Raw genomic sequence first — 25,979 nt, 5'->3', positions numbered from 1 at the left:
GGGGAATGCAATGTTAAGATAAGTTTCAGTTTAAAACACAAAAATGCGCATAAACTAAACAAAAACTGTAAAAATGTAAGACTACCGATGTACCAGGCAGCGAGCATAGCACTGACACACAACTGCATACTGTCTGATAACACGCCGCCGGTCCGCTGGATGTCGGCTGATGGGCTGTGTACAACTAGCATTGTAGCAGAGAACTGTGATTGCATGTAGCCGGCCCACGGCGGATGTAGGCGAGTGCAATATAAGTGATTCTCGACATGTTGTATATGTGTTAAAAAGTGCAATAAAATTCTTACACCAAAAAAAAAAAAAAAAAAAAGACCAAAGGCAACAAATCATAATGTTGTACGCTGAACCATTCAATATTGGAGGGGGATGCATCTCCTGTAAGTAAATCAGTCACCAAGAAGAGCTAACCAAATGGTTAAAGCCACTTAAACTGTTTCAACAAGTACACAGGCAAGCTCTGAAGACGAAAACACAAGGCCACACGATCGGCAGTGAAAGCACTCCACTGTGCGCGACAGGATTAATTTAAAAAAACGTTATTGCAATTCAAAAAACCTTCTGTAGTGTTGTGCTCTAGTCTTCACTTGCGTGATGACATAGACGCGCGGCGGCCATTTTGTAAGCGGACAGTAAGCGCCGAGCCCGCGAACGAGTCAGACGTTCTCCGGCGCTCTCCCTGCAATAATAATTGTTGAATGGAAATAAAGCACACTATCCATAACGCCAAACTGTGAGGTCTGATGCTTCTTGCCCCAGTAAATGCACCACTACAAATGGCGACGAGGACTGGGATCGAATAAATAAAACGGGGAGGACCGAAGAGAGCCTGAACACTGAGAACACGTGGCCAGGAACCAGGGAAGCAGCACAATAGACCCATACAGGTACTCAGGAGGGAGAGCGCGGCAGAGGGGATGTCTGGGCCTCGAGCACCACTTAATGAGTGCTGACACGTCGTGATCGCACAGGGCGAACCCAGAGCCACCAGCAAGAGCCCAACCCACGTGGCATAAAGGGGGAGAGCGACACATCAGCCAGAACCTACCAAGGCAGCACACCATGTAGCAGGCAGTGCGGGGGTGGGCTGTGATCCTCTCAGGCCACTGAAGCGAGGAGCGACAGGCTATTCAGGACATGGGCACGGGGGGCGCACAATTAATAGCGATCCTCTAGGCACCTGCCGGAAAAAGGAAGAGGGAAACCCTGGCAGAGCAGGCTGAGCAAAGCAGTGGCGCAGAGCGGTGGCACACCGGAGCCCCCCACGCCGGCAGAAACAAAGTGCGCAAGCCAGTCCGAGGGGAGAAGACGGGTCACTGAGAGGAAGAGCGGAAATGTGCGCCCAACCATCCTCACTCACGACACCAATCCCCTTCCTACCCAAACCGGGGGAACCGTCAATGAAATGGGAGGACTGGAGAGAATAATTCATGAATTATGTAGAAGCCCTGGAAAACGAGGCAGGAGAGGCATTCCCCAGCATAAGGAAGAAAAGGATTTTGCTGCACAATCTGGGACCGGAAGGAATCAGAATATTTCAGAATATAGTCCCCACGTCGAGGCAGGCAGCAGATGACGACGTGTTCCAGCATGCGATAGACAACTTAAACAAGCACTACAGACCAGCAGTTTGCACGTCCATTGATAGATATAACTTCCAACAAAGAAAGCAGGCAGAAGGAGAGTCCATAGACGAATACGTAGCGGCATTGAGGAAATTAGCCATCACATGTAAATTTGGCACGTTGCATGAGGAGATCATCAAAGACCAAATAGTCATGCACACAGCCAACTCGACGATACAGGACAAGTTGTGGGTCAACGGCGATGCGACATTAAAGGAGGTGATAGCCATGGTGAAAAAGGCGGCGTTATCGAAGAGATGCGCAGAAGCAGCGAAAAAGGAGGCTATCCCGAGGCCCATGGTGAACAAAGTCACGGAAGCAGAACCACCGGAGAGAGGCAAAGGAGCAGCGGGAGACACAAGGACACAGACCAAGTGGACGCCCAGGCCGTCTCCGGCGAGGAAACCAGGCATCGAGGGCAAGAACATGTGCTACAGGTACGGCAGTCTGTCACACCCAGCGTACGACAAGCGATGCCCGGTCTTCAAAGCCAAATGCATGTTTTGTGGAATAATAGGGCATTATGAGAAATGATGTCGCCGCAAGCAGAAGAAAATAGCCATCAAATATATCGCACAAGAGGAGGAGGAAGAAATGGAAAATGAGGATGATGACGACAGCGTGCTATGCATAGACGAACACGTACTGGGAATAAATTGCAACCGATCAAAGAAACCACAATGTGACCTGGTGATTGGATGAGTACCAATACAGATGGTAGCTGATTCTGGATCCCCCTATACCATAATACAACGCAACGTGTGGGAGGAACAGTTCATGAACCACATTGGTGACCACCTGGAGCCTCCAGACATCTTCCCGGTCACCTTTACAGGAGACCCCATCCTGATGGTAGGATACCGCCGCCTGAAGTTTGAATTCAAGGAACGACACGCCAGTTGCAAATTATATGTGGCAGAAAAAGGTCCATCGGTCCTAGGATGGGTAGACCAAGGTGTTTTAGGCATACAGTTGAATCCGAGTGGTATCACACAAGTCTTAATGACCAGCGACGAACAACGACCAGAGGCAGGAATGCTGAAGACAGAGTTTCCCAACGTGTTCGGGGGCAAAGTGGGAAAACTAACAAAATTCACGCACAGGATCGATCTCAAAATGGATGCCAAACCTGTGTGTCACAAGGTGAGGAACGTCCCGCTGGCTATCAGAGAACAGGTGCAACAAGAACTTCATAGGCTGGAAGAAAACGGCATCATAGAACCGATAACGAGTGCGGAGTGGTTGGCTCCATTGGTGGTCGCTATGAAACCAAATGGAAAAATACGTCTATGTGTGGACCTGAGGGAGCTGAACAAAAATATCATCGTAGAACGGTTTCCCTTGCCAAGGATAGATGAGATGTTAGCAAAAACCAAAGGAGTGAAGGGGTTCTCAACAATTGATCTCACGTCCGCCTACCATCAGATTGCACTACACCGTACCTGCAGGAAGCTAACATCCTTCATAAATCCCTCTGGTTGCTACCAGTTCCGCAGGATTCCATTCGGACTAGCCTCGGCGGCAGCCGTATTCCGGCAGTTAATGCACAGACTATTTCGCAAGGTAGAAGGAGTGCAATATTTTCAAGATGACATCCTGATAATGGGCATGGACAAAGCAGACCATGACGCCAAGTTGTCCAGAGTTCTACAGGTGCTGGAACGCAACGGACTCACGGCAGAATTGGAGAAGTGCCGGTTTGGGATGACGTCAGTCACGTACTTGGGGCATGTGATCAGTGACCAAGGCATCACCCCCAAACAGTCCAACATCAAGGCGATATGCGATGCTCCACCGCCCAAGTCCAAAGAGGAAGTAAGGTCGTTCCTAGGCATGGCCGAGTTTTATAGCAAGTTCGTACAACACTTCGCTACGAAAACACACCACTTGCGACAACTTATACGGGACAAGACCAAATTCGAGTGGACCAAGGAAACGCAAGAGGAGTTCCAGAGGATAAAAACGGACATCAGCACAGCCGTCCCGCTGAGTGGATACGATCCACGAGCCGGATCGGTACTGACGACAGACGCCAGTGAGCGGGGCCTGGGAGCAGTCCTTATGCAGGAATCGGAAGGTGGTGAACTGTCTTCCCTCAGCTTCGCTTCCAGATCGCTGTCTCCCACGGAGCAAAAGTACAGCGTCATAGAAAAAGAAATGTCGGCAGTAGTCTGGGCCATGGACAAGTTCCGTCAGTTCCTATGGGGCACGAGATTCAAGCTGAGGACGGACCACAAGCCCCTGATCAAAGTCCTCACATCGTCAGGGCATGCCACAGCGACGCCCCGCATTGCGAAGATGATGTTGAAATTGTTAGACTAGAGATATGATGTGGAACACATTCCAGGACAAAGGAACAAAGTAGCCAACTACCTTAGCCGAGGGTCAGCCATGGAGGAAGCACCAAAGACGTCGGAAGACGAGGACAGTAAGGTAGCGTTCATGGAAGACCACGAACAAGTGATAAGCGAGCAAGAGTGGAGGGAAGCGTACGAGACAGACACAGACATAGAAGCAGTCAAGCAATTCATCATTAGAGGATGGCCGGAAAAGAGGCACATGGAGGCAACGCTCCGGAAATTCTTCGAAGTAAGAGAAGAGTTGTCTGTTTGCGACCAAGGGATTTTGCTGAGGAGAGGAGAGAAAGTAGTTCCCCCTAACAAGTTGATCCCTCACCTTCTAACTCTCATCCACGAAGGCCACCTGGGCATCGTAAAGACTAAAATGAGAGCAAAGCAGATGTACTGGTGGCCGGCGATGGACAACCAGATAGAAAGGCATGTGCGGGAGTGTAGCCAATGCCAAAAAGCGGACAAGTCTCTGAGCCTGATGCGACCACCCCTAGGGAAATTTGACAACCCAGAGAACCCCTGGGAGGACCTAGCCATAGACATCCTAGGCCCGATATTGGAGAATCAGGGCATCCAAAAATATGTGTTGGTACTTGTTGATGGGTACTCCAAGTGGCCGGAGGTGGATGTACAAGAAGACATGGATACGGACAAAATATTAAAGTTCCTAACGGCTGTCTTCCTTAGAGAAGGTATTCCACGCTCCCTCCTAAGTGACAATGGGCCCCAATTTGTATCAGAAAAATGGAACACCTACATGATAAGGAATGGCATTAGGATTAAACACACGTCTATATACCACCCTGCTGGGAATGGTCTGGCCGAAAGATTTAACCGAGTCATTATGGGGTCTGTACAGGCGGCGATAGCGAGTGGAAAAGACTGGGAAAAGGAACTGAAGAGCATGTTATGGGCGTATAGGATCACACCTACCAGCACGGGGTACAGCCCCTTCCAGATCCTAAGGGGTAGAGACCCCTTCACGAAAGATAATGTAGCCTGGAAGGAGCGCACCATCATGAGCAAGTGGTCCCCCGCCGTAGTACGCCACAATCTAGAGAAAGCACAGAGGATATATGCGGAACACTACAACAACCTATACGTTAACCTATACGTTCAGCCTCTCGCAGTGGTGGCAAAAGAGTGGGACCTTACGCTGGTGTCGTACGCTGACGACACACAGCTGGTCATCACACTCTCAGAAGGTCCATCACCTTCGGCAACCAAATTCAGAGATGGCCTCGCAGCAGTTGCTAGGTGGATGACACTCAACTGCTTGCAGCTAAATGCCGGGAAAACGGAGGTCCTCCTTCTGGGAAAAAACCCCACCCTTTGGAACCATCATTGGTGGCCCTCTGTGCTTGGCCCCACCCCCGTGCCAAAAGATGTCGTCAAAAACCTAGGTGTCTGGCTCGACCCCTCACTTAGCTTTCAGTCCCACACGAAGAAAGTGGCAGCTACGTGTGTGGGTCTCATGAGGAGCCTCAACCCCATACTTGGATTCTTTGACTCCAAAACCCGCCAACTCATTATACAATCTATGATTCTTGCCCGGCTGGATTATGCCAATGTCTTACTCTTGGGGGCAAACAAAGCTGAACTAGCAAGACTGCAACGTATCCAGAACTCGGCCGCCAGAGCAGTGGTTGGTCTCCCACGTAGGTGCTCTGCCAGAGCCACCATCCGTAATTTGCACTGGCTGCCAATTGAATCTCGGATCCACTTTAAAACCCTGACCATGGCATTTAAAATTCTCAACTCTGATTGTCCTGAACTCCTGCGCCCGCTTCTGGTACCATACACGCCCCAGCGCAACTTGCGCTCACTGGGACAACACCTCGTGATGGTCCCCCGAACTAAGCTCTGCAGACAGGGTGGACGTTCCTTCAAAGTCTTAGGGGCTAAGCTATGGAACTCCCTACCTCTGCACAACCGTACCCAAACCAATCTGATCGCTTTCCGAAAGGAACTCAAAACCCATCTCTTCTCTGTCATCTAATTCCTCTGTTGGTCCCCCCTCCCCTCAGGTACTGGTTAGGTCAGCGCCGGGACGCTCCGTTGCTGGGGCAGCTGTTTGCGCTTTAACAAAAAAATAACATAACATAACATAACATAACAAAAGGAAAAATGTCAAAGAGACGGAGCTAGAGCGAGGAGAGTGGGTTCGAGTCAAACTGGCCCAGTTACGGAAAAAAGGGGACAGCAAATTCAGTGCACCGATGCAGGTGGAAGAAGTTTATAACCGGTCAGCCCTACTTAGTGACGGGAAGGTGTGGTCACAGGACCGAATGTCCAAGTGCAACAAGATCGTGCAATGGAACGGAAGGGAAAGAGGACAGGTGATACCGACCCGGACACAAGGGACTGAAACCATACTGGTGGACGCTAACACAGGCAGCCCAAGAGAAAGGGGAGGAGATGCAGAAGCACATGATGGTAGTGAATGGGGGTACCTCAGAACTCTTGGAAAACTACTGTGGATCTCCCGACAAAGGAGTTCCCCCAAGTACCGAAGGGGGAGATGCGAGAACCTCCCAAGAGGATACCGATCACGCCACTTGCACCCCTGTGAGATGCACTCGGACCGGAAGGGCGGTGGTGAGACCTTCATGGTTTAGAGACTTTGAGATGGGAGACGGAAGGGACTATGCACGCAAGTAAAAGTATTCTTGTTGATTGTGTTATCTGGAGATATGTAGAGTTGCGCTCTAGTCTTCACTTGCGTGATGACGTAGACGCGCGGCGGCCATTTTGTAAGCGACAGTAAGCGCCGAGCCCGCGAACGAGTCAGACGTTCGCCGGCGCTCTCCCTGCAATAATAATTGTTGAATGGAAATAAAGTACACTATCCATAACGCCAAACTGTGAGGTCTGATGCTTCGTGCCCCAGTAAATGCACACCTTCTGGAAAAAAGAACCGTAGCAGCGGCGTTGCTGCCTCCCCTACTTACCAACGGGCACCTTCTGATCGAGCAATATTCAGCTCCCCACAAGCACTGAAAATGCCGCCTTTGATTAAGTTAAAGCCATTTGTTTTGCTAATGGTATTGTATAGTGTGGTGTTGCGGTCTAGTCCGCAGCGCGCACTACGTGCGCCGTCACCGGACTTCCGGCGGCGGCCATCTTGGATTCGGCACTAGCGCGCCGATTCGAACTGAGATCGGAGCTCCGTGCGGGCGCTCCTGCAGTGAATGTAATTTAAGGAATAAACCCCTTCCACCTTACTACAACGCCTAGTGTCATCTGTGGGGGGCACCACTAGTAAGGAAAGGGGCAACATTACAATGGCGACGAGGAGGTGAAACGGCCCAGCGCTGCCTCCAGGGTGAGTGCCTCGTGGCGAGCACGCTGTCCACACCCACGGTCACCACCCGGAACCAGCAGGGGCGCGGCAGTGTCATGGAGAGCGGCGGAGAGCGCGCATCAGGTCAGACGGGTCCCAACCGAGCCCGGTTCAGGACGGCAGCAGCCCGGCGACGAGGAACGGCGCCAGGGAGAGTCCACGTGGCTAGGCACCTCCACGCACCGTGGCGGGGGTCACAGGAAGACACGCGAGAAGCGGCAAATCAGACCGAGACGACGACCCAGGCGACGGGAGCCTCGACAGCACCCGGGGGTCAAGAAGTCCGAGCCCAAGACCGCGGCGAACGGAGGTAGGGAGCAAGATGAGTGCCACATCGACCGGATTGCCGAACCTAGTACCCTTCCTCACGAAGGCAGGGATTCCGGAGATGCAGTGGGAGGACTGGAAGCCGTATTTCTTGAACTACTTGTTCGCTTTAGAGGAGGAAGGCGGCGCAGAGTTCTCGAGCACGCGCAGGAAGAGGATACTCTTACACCATTTGGGCCCTGCAGGTCAGAGAGTATACGACGATCTGGTGAAGGTAGTGCGGCCCGCAGCAGACGATGATGTGTTTCAGCACGCGATCGATGATATGGATGCCCACTACCGCCCGGCCGTATGTGTAGCTGTCGACAGGTACAACTTCTACCACAGAGCGCAACAGAAAGGGGAAACGATCGACCAGTATGTGGCGGCGTTACAGAAGCTGGCCCTAACGTGCAAATTCGGAGCCTTCCAGGAAGAATTGATCAGGGACCAAATAGTAATGCACGCAGCGAACGCATCCATCCAGGATAAGCTGTGGGCTAACGGAGACGAACCCCTTAAGACAGTGGTAGCCATGGTGAAGAAAGCAGAAATGTCCAAGAGATGTGCGGAGACGGCTAAGAAAGACCGGCTCCCAGAACAAGCAGTGTGCAGGATAGAAGATCGGAAGAGCCGCGAGAGACAGACGGCGGCAGAACAGCACAACACGCGGCCGCACAGGAAGCCCATGACCCGGGGCGCGAAACAGCAGGCACAGGGACAAGGGAGCACCAACACGTGCTACAGATGCGGTAGCGATAGACATGCCGCCAACGACAAAGTGTGCCCAGCGTTCCGAGCTAAGTGTACGTACTGTGGTCTGATGGGCCATTATGAAAGAGTATGCCGAAGGAAAACGCCAAGGCAGCAAGTAAAGTACGTGGCACAGGAGACGAGCAAGGAGGAAGAGCAAGAAAGCCAGGAGGACGACGAAGAGATCCTGATGATAGAGGACCAGATTTTGGGGATCGACGGTGCGGTCGACAAGAAACCTAGGTGCGACATGACCATCGGGGGAGTAGGAGTCACAATGGTCGCAGACTCGGGTTCCCCCTACACGATCATAAGGAAGAAGATATGGGAGGAGGACTTCGCACCGGTTACTACACACCAACTGCGTCCCACGGACATCCATCCGGTGACATTCACTGGGGAACCCATACCCATGGTAGGGTATTGCCCCTTAACATTCGAGTTCAAGGGCAGAACGTGCGATGGGAAATTGTATGTGGCAGAAAAGGGGCCATCAGTGTTAGGATGGAAGGACCAAGGAAAGCTGGGAATAAAGTTGAACCCGGGAGGACGCGTACAAGTGCTCATGATGGAAGAGGACCCCGGAGTGGGAGCAAGGCAGTGGAAGGAGGAGTTCCCCGAAGTCTTCAGAGACGACATAGGGAAGTTAACCAAATTCACGCACAAAATAAACCTGAAAGAAGGAGCCCGACCAGTGTCCCACAAAATGCGAAACATCCCGTTCCGCACCAGGGAGGCAGTACAAGAGGAACTGCAGAGGTTAGAGGACAATGGGATCATCGAAGCCATCGACAATGCGGAATGGTTGGCCCCCTTAGTCGTGGCGTAGAAGCCGAACGGGAAGGTGAGATTGTGTGTGGACCTCAGGGAACTCAATAAGAACATTGTGGTGGACAAGTTCCCCCTTCCCCGCATCAATGAGATGCTAGCCAAGACCAAGGGCGCCAGGTGGTTCTCCACTGTAGACTTGACATCTGCGTATCACCAGATCGCACTCCACAAATCGTGCAACCATCTCACATCATTCATAACACCGTTCGGGTGCTACAAATTCTTACGGATGCCGTTCGGGCTTGCCTCGGCAGCGGCAGTCTTCCAAAAATTGATGTACCGCCTGTTCAACAAGATGGAGGGAATCCAGTTCTTCCAGGACGACATCTTGGTGATGGGCGCCTCCAAGGAAGAGCACGACCGGAGGCTAGCAGACGTCCTGGCAGTACTTGAGCAGAATGGGCTTACAGCCCAGTGGGACAAGTGCAAGTTTGGACTGGAAAACGTCACGTACCTGGGACATGAAATCAGCCAGGAAGGCATAAAACCCAAGGCATCCAACGTGGCAGCCATCAGGGATGCACCCACGCCCGCAAGCAAGGAGGAGGTACGGACATTCTTAGGGATGGCTGAATTCTACAGCAAGTTCGTATCCCACTTTGCGTCAAAGACATACCACCTGAGGTCGATCCTGAAGGACAAAACGGCGTTTGCATGGAAGGAGGAACAACAGCTGGAGTTCGAGGGGATGAAAAGAGAAATATGCGAAGCTGTACCCATTCAAGGGTTCGACCCAGCAGCTCCCACGACCCTGACCACAGACGCGAGCGACCGAGGCCTAGGGGCGGTGCTAACTCAAAGATCTGCACGAGGAATGACAGCCACAATCAGCTTCGCGTCCCGCACGTTGGCTGACAATGAACGCAAATTCAGCGTGATTGAAAAAGAAATGCTGGCCGTCGTGTGGGCGGTGGAGAGGTTCCGTCAGTTCCTGTGGGGAGGAAGGTTCCTCTTACGAACAGACCACAAGCCCCTGGTAAAAGTTCTCACGTCCAACGGCCATGAGCACGCAACACCAAGAATCGCCAAGATGACGCTGCGACTCCTCGACTACGTGTACGACGTGGAGTACATCCCAGGCACCAGGAACCGCGTGGCGGACTACCTGAGCAGGGCAGCTGCAAAGGAATCGGCGGAGGCGCAAGACGCAGAAAATTGGGCAGAGTACGCAGTGGCATTCATGGGCGATCACGAAAAAGCCATCAGCAAGCAGGAATGGGAAGAAGAGTACGGGTCAGACGAGAAGGTGAAGGCAGTCAAAACATATGTGACGCAGGGGTGGCCGGAGAAGAGGTTACTCGGAGAAGAACTCAAACAGTACTGGGAGGTCAGGGAAGAACTGTCGCTGGGGGACGACCCATGGTTCCTGTTCCGGGGCAACAAGGTAGTACCCCCGATGGCGCTGAGACCTAGAGTAGTGGCCATTGCCCACGAAGGGCATTTGGGAATCGTGAAAACGAAGGGAAGAGTAAAAGAGGACTATTGGTGGCCAGGGTTGGACCTCGCTGTGGAAAGACATGTCAGAACGTGTGAGCAGTGCAGCAATGCAGACAAGACGCAAAGAGTACTACGACCACCGCTGGGACGCTTCGACTGTCCGGAAAATCCGTGGGAAGAAATCTCAATAGACGTCCTAGGCCCCATACAAGACGCCAGTGGTAACCCGAAGTACCTCACCGTGGTCGTGGACAGGTACTCGAAGTGGCCAGAAGTCCATGTGGATGAAAACGCGGAGACAGATACCATCTTGGGGTTCCTCACGGATGTGTTCATCAGAGAAGGGATCCCCAAAGGCATCCTCAGTGACAACGGCCCACAGTTCACGTCGACCAAATGGGAGGCCTTCATGGACAGAAACGGGATAACCGTCAGACGCACACCGGTCTACCACCCCGCGGGGGACGGAGCAGTAGAGAGATTCAACAGAGTAATAATGGGGTCAGTGCAAGCGGCCATCGGTCAGGGGGCAAGCTGGGAGAAGGAACTCAAGCGCCTGCTATGGGCTTACCGGATAACTCCCTCTTCCACAGGCTACAGCCCGTTCCGCATACTGAGAGGAAGAGAACCGTTCACCAGAGACAACGTGGCCTGGAAGAAGCTCACCGTGCAGAGTCATTGGTCGCCGGCAGTGGTGCGCAAGAACTTGGAGAAGGCGCAAGCTGTGTACACAAACTACTACGACTCAAGGCATAACACCAAGGAAGTCGCATTGGAGAGAGGAGAGTGGGTGAGGGTGAAACTACCAACACCGGGGAGGAAAGGGGACAGCAAGTTCACGCCCCCATTCCAAGTGGTGGAACCCTATTCCACATCAGCCTTACTGAGCGACGGGAAGATATGGGCCCAAGATCGTATGGCAAGATGTACCAGGGCCGACGAGACTGAGCAGAGAATGGAACTGGACAGCAGGGAAGGAGCCGGGTGCACACCGGCGGGAAAAAGCGAAAGTAGGAGACCAGATGGAGAAGCAGGAAGTGTTCCCCAAGGGACCTGGAGTCCAAGAGGAGGGGGAGTCGAGACTCCGGGACTAAGTGACCGAGAGACAGAGTTGGGCGGTCCTGAACCTCGAGAAGCGAGTGGAGCGGCGTTCCCGAGTGGGGGGGGCACCACCCCTACCGCAGGCGCAGGAAGCAGGAGGACACGCTGCGGGAGGAGAATAATGCTGCCACGAAGATTCGAGGAGTTCAGCCTAGACCACAAGTAAGACTGTTCAAGTGTGAAGGAGGGACTGTGATTGTTGTGTTTATAAAGGAGGGAGATGTGGTGTTGCGGTCTAGTCCGCAGCGCGCACTACGTGCGCCGTCACCGGACTTCCGGCGGCGGCCATCTTGGATTCGGCACTAGCGCGCCGATTCGAACTGAGATCGGAGCTCCGTGCCGGCGCTCCTGCAGTGAATGTAATTTAAGGAATAAACCCCTTCCACCTTACTACAACGCCTAGTGTCATCTGTGGGGGGCACCACTAGTAAGGAAAGGGGCAACATTACATATAGCAAAGCAAATGGCTTTAACTTAATTAAAGGCGAGACCGATTGCATTTTCAATGATTGTCATATAGTGCGAACTGGCCAAAACATGATATGCATACTAATACGCATGCTCACATCAAGCACGACCTACTGCGCATGCTCAAAGAGAGTACAAGGCCTAGTGCGCATGCCTAATGTAAAGACACTACAGTGCTCACGTCAAGTCTTTGCTGGTCTAGAACTGTGTTTGCACCTTACCGTAGCGCTGTGCAAGCCGTACGGCGAGGAGATCTCACTCTACACGACTGCTGCACATCTGGCGTCTTCCTTTCCCGCAGCTCCCTTCATTTCACCCGTTTTAGGCACCTACAGGCAACGGCGATCTACGTGTGGGCGTGGCCTTGAAAACGCTCCTCGTGAGGTGTCCATGCTCTGAACATGCGCAGTACCTTTGCGTAGCCTGACATACGCATGCGCCCAGGCTACACCCGGAAGAAGGGTTTGTTGTCACTGGAGTCCTCTACCAGGCGTCCAGCTCTGATCCCACTGGAAGGCTGCCCTGAAGAATCACCAAAGAGAGATGTCTTGGCAGGATCCTGCGGAGGTGAGGCCTGGTTGCTTGAGGGGGTATTCTTGAGGACATTATGTGTAATGTTGTGTTGTGTTACAGTGCGTGAATAAAGTGCACTGCCAGCCACGGATCCTGCAGAGCTGAGCTTGGCTGTGAGAGGGTGCATTCTCGAATGCATTATATATGTTGTGTTATGCTACAATACATTTACAAAGTGCACTGCCAGCCACGGATCCTGCAGAGCTGAGCTTGGCTGTGAGAGGGTGCATTCTCGAAGGCATTATATATGTTGTGTTATGCTACAATACATTTACAAAGTGCACTGCCAGCCGCGGATCCTGCAGAGCTGAGCTTGGCTGTGAGAGGGTGCATTCTCGAAGGCATTATATATGTTGTGTTATGCTACAATACATTTACAAAGTGCACTGACAACCACAGATCCTGCAGAGCTGAGCTTGGTTGTGAGAGGGTACATTCTCGAAGGCATTATATATGTTGTGTTATGCTACAATACATTTACAAAGTGCACTGACAGCCACGGATCCTGCAGAGCTGAGCTTGGTTGTGAGAGGCTACATTCTCGAAGGCATTATATATGTTGTGTTATGCTACGATACATTTACAAAGTGCACTGCCAGCCGCGGACCCTGCAGAGCTGAGCTTGGTTGTGAGAGGGTACATTCTCGAAGGCATTATATATGTTGTGTTATGCTACGATACATTTACAAAGTGCACTGCCAGCCGCGGACCCTGCAGAGCTGAGCTTGGTTGTGAGAGGGTACATTCTTGAAGGCATTATATATTTTGTGTTGTGCTATGTTACAATGCATTTGTAAAGTGCACCGACACCCACAGATCCTGCAGTGGTGAGGCCTGGCTTACTATACGTGTATGTTCATTGTGGTGTGATACGTCCGGATGCAGTATTAGAAAACTCACAGAGAGGCACTCAGAAATTGGTAAGTCATTAGATTACTTGCGAGAAAATATCACTCAAAGTGTCACTCATTTGACAGCAGAATGTCACTCATAGGTCAACAGAAACAATAGAAATGTCACACATACGACATCTGAAAACCTGGCAGCTATGATGTGTTATGTTCCAATACATTTATAAAGCGCACTGGCACCCACAGGCTTCCTGCTGCTGAGGTGAAGATGCTAACTTTTTAAACCTGGGTGAGGGCTGGGTCAGCAATTTAATTCTATGAATTGGGCCATTTGCAACCTCAAAAATGCTTTGTACATCAGGCCCAATATACCAAGTATATTGCATTAATTTAGAGGACTGGAGTATGTCATAGAAATCTTGACAAGAGAGGGTAATGCCATATGTTAGGAAAGATATATTCACATTCAAGGGGGAGAATGCACACCTGTGTTTTACGCATTTTAATCATACTTTAAACAATTGCTCAAGGGCTAAATGCTCTGGCGTGCAAACATCGGTACATGCTCTGCCCGTGCACATGAGAGTCATTCTAACACAATTGTGATCCACTTGGTTCCAGAGTCTGAGGCGCACAGCCTGTGAAAGAAGGCCCACTGACCCCTATAATCCAGAGTTCGAGCCACGTCATTATTTCTTTTAAATAATTCTTTTTACAGTTCATTCAACAATCTTGATCCTTTTTTCTGGTTCACATAAGCTGAGTTTGCTGCCATTCACGTTTCAAAGATCTTATTGGCAATATGCTGTTTCCAACCATGGTGGTCCATAACAAATAATTCCTTGGTGTTGCATTTTGGTGACACAATGCATCTTTATATCTTTATTTATATTAGACTCAATGCATTTCGAGAATTACTCTCTTCTTCAGGCGTCACTGTAACATGAAAGTTTAAAAATACCATTATAGTAGTCACTCTAAAACAACATTTCTCCCCTCTAAATACCAGCCCTCTAGCGCAATTCAGTGCAACAAATATGACCTCACCCAACCCCCCCAAAATGAGCAAAAAAAATAATCATTTCAATATGGCACACAAATTCAATAAACACCCACTGCTGTTACCCAAAGAAAAAATTCAAATTGAAACCCTGAACTGTTCCCTATTACACTGTGTTTAAAAAACACATCTCTACAACACAAACTGAACTGTGCAGTATAAACATTGATCAAGCAGGCACAAAACTTTCACAGTTCTTGCAGACAAACAACTGCTCCTTTAAAAAACGATTGATATGTCCATTCCACATCAAAGGGGAATACGCTTTCCTCATTAGCACAGTCTACAGCCATGCTTCTCAAAGCACTCCACCTTCCTGTGGCCGTATCATTCTTCTCACCGTTCGCCGCTTTAACTTTACGCACCTGAGATTCATTAATGCTACGTAACATCGCTCTCCGCCCATTACGTTGTGACTGCCCACCCGAAAATAAACGGCCCCAAAGTGCACTATTGTAACCTAACACAAAATTAGTAATAAAGTAAAACAAAAATTTAAATAATAAGTATTTCCTCATGACAACAAATAAAGCAATGTCATCCATAATCATCTTTAAAAACATATAACTCAGTATTATCTGATCAGTGACTTCAAAGAGGTACTGTGTAGCTAAAAGGTTGGCCTATTACACCTCTGTCGCATTGTATAAACTTGGCCTAAGGGAAGACTCAAACTGTCATGTACTATAAGGAGCAATAGAGGGAATTACAAAGCAGGTCGCCCTCCACTCAAAACAACAATCTAACAACAAAGATCTGCTCTAATGCTGGACCAATATTTTCAAAAGCCCACAGGCGAAGTGCTCAACTGTTGTATTAATGAAATAGCTTCGGAAATGCTACTCAAAAACGGGTTTTGCTGTCCAATTTAAAAAAAGGTTTGTCTAACCCCATTTACAGTGCCATATGCAAGTGCCCATTGGAAAAAAATGTGTGAAGGTCTGAAAGTACCTCACGTAAGTACCGCCAAAGGAGCTGCTGGTAGGTACTCACCAGTATGCTCACGTCTTTCTCATCATCGGTAACTTTCAACACCAAAATGAAATGTGTGGAAAATGTGAAACAAGGAAAACCTAATGATGTGTAGAGGGACGAACCGCACACGTTAGTCATGTGCTATCCCACTGTGACCCCATGGTGAAAAGAAAAAGGATTTTTCAGGCTAAAAATTAGATAGGACCCACTGCCAACTTTAATCAATGCTGTGGGCCTACTCAGATTAAAAATAACGTGCAATGTTGCAAACCACTTCAGTTAGAGAAGGCCAACATGTTTTATTGCCAAAGTACCTTGCGGCAATTTCGTCAGGGCTCGGGGGTCAGACTTCACCACACTAGTGTTCCATTCTGAGCCAGGTGGTTGCCCTCAATCCTACCGGCAACCCACCCCGTGGGGATGTGTGTGTTTTCTGCAACAAATATATCACACCACCCTTGCGTACATCCACAGTTGCTGCTTGTCAACCAGTACGCCTCTTGCATCTGATTCAAACTCCGTGACCGTCACACATTTTTTTCCAATGGGCACTTGCATATGGAGCTGTAAGTGGGGTTGTTAGACAAACTTTTTTATAAATTGGACAGCAAAACCCGTTTTTGAGTAGCATTTCTGAAGCTATTTCATTAGTACAACAGTTAAGCACTTAACCTTTGGGTTTTTGAAAATATTGGTCCAGCATTAGAGCAGGTCCTTGTTGTTAGATTGTAAGACTCAAACTGTGCCAGGTGTGGTGCACCGGAGGCTGGGTTTCTGCATTTGGCTTGGCAGTGCCAAAGGGTTCAGCGGTATTGACAAAGGTCCTTTCGGCTTTGTCTGCAATGGCAGAGTGCGAGATACAGGTGGATGTAGTCATTGATGTTCAAAGGTGGATAAAGACCATTGATACTCCACATAGGAAATTGCTCACATTTGCCCTCCTGGTGAGCAAGAGTCAGGTGGCATGCCATTGGGGAAGAGGCTGGGCTCCCAAATGCAAACAGTGGCTATCTGATCTAATTTACTGCAATGAACAGTTATAATTGCACGCTGACCTCCTGCCCTGACATCCAGACCCAAAACATTTGGATCCCTCTTAAGGCATAAATGCTGATGCACGCGGAAGCCACTGCTGCTGTGTCCACACAGGCAAGGCTGAGATGATCCTTTGGTTCAAAGCCATTTGCTGGAGGAGTAGGATCCTCCAACATTTTCTCCTTATAAACATGCTATGTTGTAAATTTTCTCAATATATTGCATATACATACATGAGTGTGATATTTTAGGGTAATGTTATATTCGGTTGCTTTAGCCTTTTGTGACTGTACTGTTTAAAATTTGCAAAAAAAGAAAGGTACCAAATTTTCTCAAAGGGTCTGCTATTTTATATAATTGGACTGAGAAATTCCTTCTGTTTTATTGCATCTAATGTCTGCTTCTGTTATGAAGCAGTTACACTATCATTGAACCCCCACGGCTCGTCACCTTGACTAGGACTATGCTCTGCTCGCTGACCTAACCTCAAGTAAAGGAAAACAGGCACACATGGGGTGGGCAAAAATAAGGAAGCGGGAAACAGGCAACATGGGGTGGGCAAAAATAAGGAAGCGGGAAACAGGCAACATGGGGTGGGCAAAAATAAGGAAGCGGGAGTCTGTTTCAAATGCATCCTCCAAGTACATGTGGTTGCCAAGTAAGCCATGTGATCTTTTCTTTGCACAGGTTACCATCCAAGACGCCTCTGCCTATTTCTCCGAAAAGGAGTGGAAGCTTTTACAGGAATGGCAGAAGGAACTTTATGGGAATGTGATGCAGCAAATTCACCAAGCCCTGATCTCGCTGGGTAACGTTGCACTGTTGTTGATTGCCAAGAGATTTTACAGTCTAATAAATGCCTGAATAAGTGTTGCAGGATTTTTAGTGAGGTTTTTGCTTTGTTTTTCTGTCTTTGTGTAATCTTCAAGAACAGTAAGATCTTATCTCATTGATACTCACAGTAATATTGATATGGTAATTAATTTTCAGGTGGAGGAGGAAGTCCAACAGAGCAATCAGCAATAGTGATTTGGGGAATACAAAAAAGTGGGAGCTACAAGAAAGGGAAAGCCAGCCACTGACTAAATAAAGCTACTGATTTAGACGTAGGTTTAGACATAGTTACTCTACTGGAAAGTAGAAAGCAATCGCGTCTGGTGAACGGAGCGCTTATTAGTAACCGTTCCCTATGGTTCATGGAATAAGATGGAGGGTCGAAAGCAACTTCCACTCTACCAACTCTCTCTGGATATCTGTATTCCTAAGGCAAAGGCAAGTGCTCGGTGCCCACATTCTCATACAACTCACTGGGAGGAGGGAAGGCATTTTCAGTGCAGAGCCAGGCCGAATCAGGAATGTTGGTTAGGAGTGGCTGCCAAGTTTAAACTTTGTCTTGCACTAGAGAGGTCCCCTATCTTCAGACTTGCTAAGAGGCAGTACCTGACCACTGCAGGTGCTACATAGCTGGCTTTGGGGGTGCATGACCTGGCATCCTTGGCTTGGTTTCCCCCCTAACGTTTTGCCTTCAACCCTCCTGTTTGCTGACTTTGTTTATGCTAACCAGTGCTAAAGTACAGGTGCTCTCTCTTTTAACAATGTAGAATTGGCTTATACCCATGGCATATTTAATTTACTTGTAGGTTCACAAAGGTGTTACGCAGGGTCCCCTTTGACCAATAGCTCAAACTGTGGGACCGGGCCTGTTTTGTGCCATCAACAGGAATATGTCCATGGCACAATGGAGGTTAGGGGGATGCAAGGTGGTCGGTGACCTAAACCCGGGGGAGGCTTTTCTAACCTTTCAGGAGGCACAGGAGGCATTTGAGGTGGCCCGGGTCCCTTCCTTTACTATGCCAGATTGAAGAATAGAGCGAGTGGGTTGTGGGCTGGGTTCCCGGCGGCGCCAAAACACTCCCAGGTGCTGTGCGGGTTGCTCCGGTGGGGGGACGGGTGGCATCTCATTACCCTGTTTTATGGCACGGTACGGGCGGACGTGGACAGTATGGAGTGTACAGCGTTGAAGGGCTTGGGCTGGGGAATTGAGGGAGCCCATCCCAGATGCAGACGGGTCTGGTGCGTGTGAGCAGGTGAGGCGGGAATCTTGTAATCACAGGTTCAAATTACTGCATTTTAATTCCCTGCACAGCACTTGTGTGACCCCACAGCAGTTGAACAGAATAGACCCCCTTAGAGGAGCTAGCTGCATGCAATGTGGAGAGCTGTGAGCCTCTTTTCTGCATTTGTCTTGGAACTGCTCTGGGATTCAGAATTTTTTGAGGACGGTGGTGCCAGCCATAGTGAGAGCGACTAGCTTGGATGTCCTCCTCACCCAGCTCGGTGCCTTTTGGGAGTTGTGGCAAAACCCAAAGGCCCCAAAAGCCCTTACAGGTTGGCCTAGCTTGTTTTGCTCTTATGAAATGCAGAATAGACATTAGGTGGATTGGAGACAGGTTGCCGCAGTTGACTTCATAGCTTAGGGATCTCTGTGAATGGGGTGCAGCGTAGGAAGCCCGTATTCACTTCACTCATACTGATGAGAAGGCCGAAGATGAAATCATAACCTTGGGGTTGGTTCTGAATAACTTCGATGAGGATGGTGACATTGGCTCAAGGGAGGGCCTCTGGCACCGAGGAGTCAAATTTCTCATTCAATTTTTCATGCCATGTACAGACCATGACAGCCAAGTGTGATCATTTACACCCTTCTGTTTTCACTTAGAAATTGGGTGATGTCTTAAGCTCATCATTCTATTAGTTTAAAGGTATGTTTTTAGGCCTGCTAAGACCTCATGTAATTGTACTGTTCTGTTGATTATGGCGTGGGCTGAATGCAAGAGAGCAATGTTCTTGTTGGACCATACTCTGTATGTTTGCACTGCTTGTTTCTTTTTTCTGTTATGTTTTATGAGAAACTCAATAAAACAAAGTTTAACTTTTTGTTACTTGTAAGTCCCTAGTAACGTGGCACTACCTGTGCCCATGGCATATAAATGAAATGCTACTAGTCGGCCTGCAGCACTTATTGTGCCACCCACTCAAGTAGCCCTTTAAACATGTCTCAGCCCCAACATTGCATGCTGAGCCTGCAGTTTTAAACTGTCATTTCGACCTGGCAAAATAAACCTCTTGCCAGGTCCAAAGCTTCCTTCTTAATACATATAAGTCACCTCTAGGGTAGGCCCTAGACATACCAGAGGGCAGGGTTCAACGTATTTAAAAAGTAGGCAATGTACTTTTAAGTTTTAAATGTCTTGGTAGTAAAAACCTCTTAAATTAGTTTTTCACTACTGCAGGCCTACCTTTCCCGTAGAATAACATTGGAGTTACCCGAATACATTTTCATAAGCTGTAATTTCCAAAGGAGAACCGGTAACCAGTGCAACGTTTGGTGTCTTTGGAATTGTAATGAAAAATCCTAATTTATGGTAAAGTTAGATTTTAAATTACAATTTAGAAAATGTCACTTTTAGAAATTTGGGTTTTTCCTGCCTCAGCCATTTAGTGCCTGCAGCCTGTCTCTTGGTCACATGCCTGGGTATAGTTGACAGTTGGACTTTGTGTATTCCTCCTAGACAGCTACACACAATAGGGAGCTTGGATGTGCCTGGATGGGCCATCACTGGCAGGATGGGAGGGAGGAGCTGGGCACAACCCCATTTAATCTTGAATAGGCTGTGTCCTGCCTCCACACAAAGGGCTGCATACTGCCTGTAGATAGTCTGAAGCCAGGGCAAGCAAGGAAGACAGGGCACCTTTGGACTTCAAAGGGATGCCTCTAGCAACTTTTCTCCACTTCAAAGGCACAAGTGGGTATAAATGTCGGACCTCAAGCACAAACTCTTCAGTACACTACTGGACTAGTGGATACTCTGTCAAGAAGGACTCCTGTGCTACTGAAAGGACTGCAAAACAAATGAAAGGAACTGGGGGTCTAACAAAATCCTGCAGAGTGAGCAGAAGTGTAGATAGAGGGCTAATTAGTCCCACATGGCAGAGGAGGGAGTAAGAGAAGAAGAAAGAGACATCCAAATGCAATCTATGAGGACCTCAGAGCGAAGTTTGGATACCCATCAATTGTCTGAGTGATCAATCTTATCATCTGGTCATCCAATCCAGGATAAAATGCTTCTCTTGATCATAGAGAGCATCTAATTTGGAGTGATTTCACTCAAGAGTGGCCCAAGATCGTCAAAGGATTGGAGCGAGGAGACCAACAGTTGTAAGATGATAGAACAATTGAAAGGAATGCAGTGCTAGCAAAAGAAAACTAAAGTGGTGTGTTAAAATAGAATTGTGAGAAAACTACTGATTTAATATGTGTCTCACAATAGCAGTTATTTGTTTAATACTGCTTTTTGCACTGTTGTTTTATTTAGAGTGTGAGACACATATTAAATCAGTAGTTTTCTCACAATTCTATTTCAACACACCACTTTAGTTTTCTTTTGCTAGCACTGCATTCCTTTCAATTGTTCTATCATCTTACAACTGTTGGTCTCCTCGCTCCAATCCTTTGACAATCTTGGGCCACCCTTGAGTGAAATCACTCCAAATTAGATGCTCTCTATGATCAAGAGAAGCATCTTATCCTGGATTGGATGACCAGATGATAAGATTGATCACTCAGACAATTGATGGGTATCCAAACTTCGCTCTGAGGTCCTCATAGATTGCATTTGGATGTCTCTTTCTTCTTCTCTTACTCCCTCCTCTGCCATGTGGGACTAATTAGCCCTCTATCTACACTTCTGCTCACTCTGCAGGATTTTGTTAGACCCCCAGTTCCTTTCATTTGTTTTGCAATTATAGGATTAGGGGATTAGAAGTGAGGCAGGTCATTAAACGCTCCCTTAGACCCTATCATACTTCTTTTGTGTTTGGCTACTGAAAGGACTGCCACACTGCTGGACTGCTGCTCTGAAGGACTGCAGCCCTGCTCTGCTGCCCTCCTGCTTGAGTCAGAAGGACTTGACCTGCATTTGTTGAACCCAAGACCCGAAAGTGGCTCCAAGGGCTAGTTGGCTGGCCTCTTGACTTGAGACTCAGAGACAGAAAGCTCCAGCAACTTCGACCCCAGCACATGGACACTGCCATCTGTGAGTCTATCCTGCCAAGTGGTGCAACACCATCCTGGACCCTTGGAAGTAAGCCTAAGGTGCTTTGCCAGCCTCTGAGGATCCAGCAGAACCGACGTATGACTCAACATTGTGTCATATACAGACGACACCCAACTCATTCCTCTCCCTATTCAACTAACCCAACGCAGCCAAACACAACTTTCAAGAAGGCATGGAAGCTGTCGCCAAATGGATGAAAAGCAGCTGCTTACAACTCAACACCGAGAAAACAGAAGTACTAATCGTGGGCCCAAACCCCGACCCCTGGAATGACACCTGGTGGCCCCCCCACCCTTGGAAGCCCATCCCCCTTGAGCACAGAAAGACCGTCACTCATGCCCTCGTCACCAGCAGACTCGACTAAGGCAATGCACTCTACGCCAGAATAAACAAACATCTCACCCGCAAGCTACAAAACATTCAGAACGCCGCCGCAAGACTGGTCCTCAACCTGCCAAGACACTGCCATATCTCCCAACACACTCCACTGGCTCCCCATCGAGGCTAGAATCACCTTCAAGATCCTCACCCACGCACACAAAGCCCTCCACAACACCGAACCAGCATACCAGAACAGCCGACTCAAATTTCATGCACCCCAAAGGACCCTACGATCAGCACAGCTCTCCTACACTGTGGCCTCCCGCACCAGAAAGACCAGATCGAGAGGCCGCTCCTTCTCCTTCCTTGCGGCCAGAGCCTGGAACGCCCTACCGCTCCACCTCAGACAGACATCATCACTCCCCATCTTCACAAGAAACCTAAAAACTTGGCTCTTCGACAGACCGGCTCCTTGATGGACTGGAACCTGCCCCCCTCCCCCACAGCGCCTTGAGACCCCTACGCGTTAACAAACACGTGATTGATTGATTGTTGCGAGACGCAACCCTGAGCAGAACTGACGCATCACCGCTGCTTGGATCGGACCCGTGGCAAAGACCTACAGTTCCTAAGCAGCCCGTGACCTCTTCAGGACTGCTATTGCGCAACGTATCTGTGGCACAGGCTTTGGCAACCCTCGTCAACAGCAGCCTCGACGACAACACCAGACTCCACATCGCAGCCTCACAGTTCCTTGGAACGAACGCATCGCCCAAACTGTGCAACTCTTCCTCGACACCAGACTTTGCATCACAAGCCACTATTAAGCCCCTATTAACGGGATTATCCATGACGACGAAGGACATCGCATCGCAGCTTCTCCGTCTCTCGGCAAGATGGGGGAGTCCAGTAAATTAAAGCTCCCTCTCCTCTGAGGACTGCAAGATGGAGGGAGTTCAATACATGACGGCTCCCTCTCCACTGGGGACTGCAAGATGGAGGGAGCTCAATACATGACAGCTCCCCCTCCAATGGGGACTACAAGATGGAGGGAGCCCAGAACATAAAAGCTCCCTCTTCCCTGGGACTGCAAGATGGAGGGAGCCTGGTACATGAAAGCTCCCTCTCCACTGGGACTGCAAGATGGAGGGAGCCTGGTACATGAAAGCTCCCTCTCCACTGGGGACTGCAAGATGGAGAGAGCTCAGTACATGACAGCTCCCTTTAAACTTGGGACTGCAAGATGGAGGGAGCTCAGTACATGACAGCTCCCTCTTCACCGGGGACTACGAGATGCAGCCCAGAACACGACAGCTCTGCTTCTCATGGTGAATGGAAGCTAAGAGCCCAGAACACAATAGCTCCCCTCCTCCTGAGAGATTATAAGAAGGAGCACAGAAAGCTGGGTGGCTGGTAGAAGCCCGTTTCCACCACGCCTCTCATTGGTTACCCACCTCTGTCTCTAACCAGGTATTTCAGCAGCTCTTCACATCCATCTGATTCAGGACAACAACAAGTCTATGAGATACATTAACAGTTGGCCCTTCCCTGCCTTGGTTCGCCATCACATAGCCTGATTGTCACTCTTGTGTCCTCTTGACATGTACTGTAATGTACCTGTTCTGCAAACTCAACGCACTCTACTATTTGTATGCGCAGGTATCGTAGGAAAGGTCTTACCACATTTGTTTTTGAAAACTAGTAGTAGTGGGAAACGTGATGCAGGACTTCCAGGTGGTGAATGTTAATGCATTCTGGTGCAAAACTGGTTTTACAACACTGTTTTTAATGCAATTTATTGGTTTCAAAGTTAAAGTACAAAAAGTCTACAAGATTGCCAGCAGGAGTAGGGTCTATTTCATAAGCTCAATCAATGGCATGTAGAAGAATCAGACATGAAAATCACACCGTCAGGGTTTACAGTATCCGGCCTGGCTAACCCAGTACAAGATATCATGTAAAGGCATTAGTATGCAATTAACAGCTGGGTGGGTCCATTAGGCTCTGTCATGTAGTTCTTATCACCCTATACAGGATCTGCGCGTTTAGACAACGTAGACTGTGGGTTTGGTGTTCAGACTGATTCGAGACACCCCCACCGATTATGTTTGCCTGTATACCTAGCTAGCTCACAGTGCCACTAGAAACCCCTCTTACCAAGGAGAGAATAGTTCTTGGCAACTATCGAACCTGACAACTCTGCCCCATCAGGGATCGTGGAAACAGTGTGATACTTTTTGCTCAGTCACTCGTGCTCACTTTGTCTCAGAGAGATACACAGAATAAATGATGGGGCCGTTATTTAATAAGCATTGATTGAACCAGCGTCATTCTGTTTTAAAATTGGTGTGCTGAAACAATCATAAGATAGAAACAGATATAAATGATTATAAGCACCAACAGAGTAAAAGGATGGTAGATTTTTACCATAGTGCTACAACAATGAATAGAGGCAAGTATAAAATACATGACAGTAAATATGCGTACTCCTATGATGGGACCTAAACTAGATGTACCTAAGTGTACCTAGCATGTATGTAGGTGTAAAGCCAAGAATCCCTCTAGGATAAAGTCAACCCCATTACCTGAAGTGAGAGACTGTGGGACCCCGTCTTGGTCTCGAGATGGACACCCTGCAAGGGATGTCAGATCACTGCGATCTGAAGTGTCTGCGTGCAGGAGCCTCAGCGTCTCGCGTCAGTGTGTCATCATGGAAGTCCTTTTCTCGACTGCCTCTCCTAGCAAGATAGTGTTTATATACCCAAAGTGTTGCCCTCAGGTGTTCTGCCATCTCCTTATTATGCAGGAGATGGTAGTCCTGCTGAGTTTTCAAGAATCCTCTTGCATAATGGATGAGGGTAGTTGGCAGGGAAAGCCACACATCCTGTAAGCAGTACCGTAACAAGGTAAAAGGTCAGTTCGAAGAACTGTTATGTCGCGTAATGGTAGGGGAGAATATAGGTGAAAAGTTAGGTGACAACCTGAGCCTATTTTGGGGTACTTATATGAACATATCAGTTCTGTGGCGTCATGTGTCTGTCTGTTATGCCCATGAAAGGGACAGTTACATATAGTGGACCCTATATCTCACAGGTTGGGGGGGAAGGGTGTTGAAGGGATGAGTATACTTCTAGAGTGTGGTTACGAAATGCTGCATTTCGTACCCAGTCTTTGGATTTATGTGCTGGGCCTTTAAACCAGACCATTGCCAACCTGCGTTTATTCAATAGTAGAAACCGGAGTATTAATTGTCTGTTTAGTTTTGGGAGATCTGTAAGATCACCCACCAAAGCTGAGAGTGGGTTGGGCACAATATCTGTTCAGGTAATCTTATTGAATTGTTTTGACTTCCCAGAAGGCTCCAATACTTGGGCAGTTCTAGGCTAGACGGCTAAAGTAAGCCTGCGAGTGTAAGCACTCTGGGTGTTGGAACTTAAGGAACGTGGCAATCATGGGACAAGGAGCAGCAGCAGGGCCAGTTTCCATGCTTGAGCCCTGTGCACCTGCACTATATCCAGAACGTCTGAGAACTGTATATAGCCAAGCACGCCAACCAGGACGCTTTTGATGATGGTCTCTGGTTTCTCCATATTAATTGAATATAGAATTGTTTTCTAATTCTCTTGTTACTGCGGTGTGAGTGCTCTTAATGGTCTTAGTTTTTGGTCTTTACTCCTACTAGGACTTTCTCCTTGCATGACATGGTTTCAGTAGATGTCACAGCATTGTCGTCAACATCTGAGATGCGTGCTATGCTTTTTCTAGATGGGAGTCAATCTTGTTGTCAGTGGATCGCAGGAGTTTTATTTCTAGCAGC

General features: G+C 48.8%; 1 protein-coding gene across 8 annotated transcripts in view; it reads left to right on the top strand.

Annotated features, from left to right (window-relative positions):
* Positions 1-12,661: 12,661 nt before the first annotated feature.
* Positions 12,662-25,979, top strand: part of LOC146813484 (uncharacterized) — a 70,592-nt gene continuing 57,274 nt past the window's right edge. For all 8 annotated transcript variants that reach the window (XM_085620267.1, XM_085620265.1, XM_085620264.1 and 5 more), the window contains exons 1-2: positions 12,662-12,797; positions 17,412-17,532. In XM_085620267.1, coding sequence (XP_085476393.1) covers positions 12,774-12,797; positions 17,412-17,532 — 145 coding nt within the window. In that variant the 5' untranslated portion in view covers positions 12,662-12,773. The remainder of the gene's footprint in view (positions 12,798-17,411; positions 17,533-25,979) is intronic.

The sequence above is a fragment of the Triturus cristatus genome, chromosome 7, assembly GCF_964204655.1.
Source record: "Triturus cristatus chromosome 7, aTriCri1.1, whole genome shotgun sequence".
Lineage (NCBI taxonomy): Eukaryota > Metazoa > Chordata > Amphibia > Caudata > Salamandridae > Triturus > Triturus cristatus.
The sequence above is the reverse complement of the archived record's forward strand: the minus strand, read 5'-3'. Positions and strand labels throughout refer to the sequence as shown.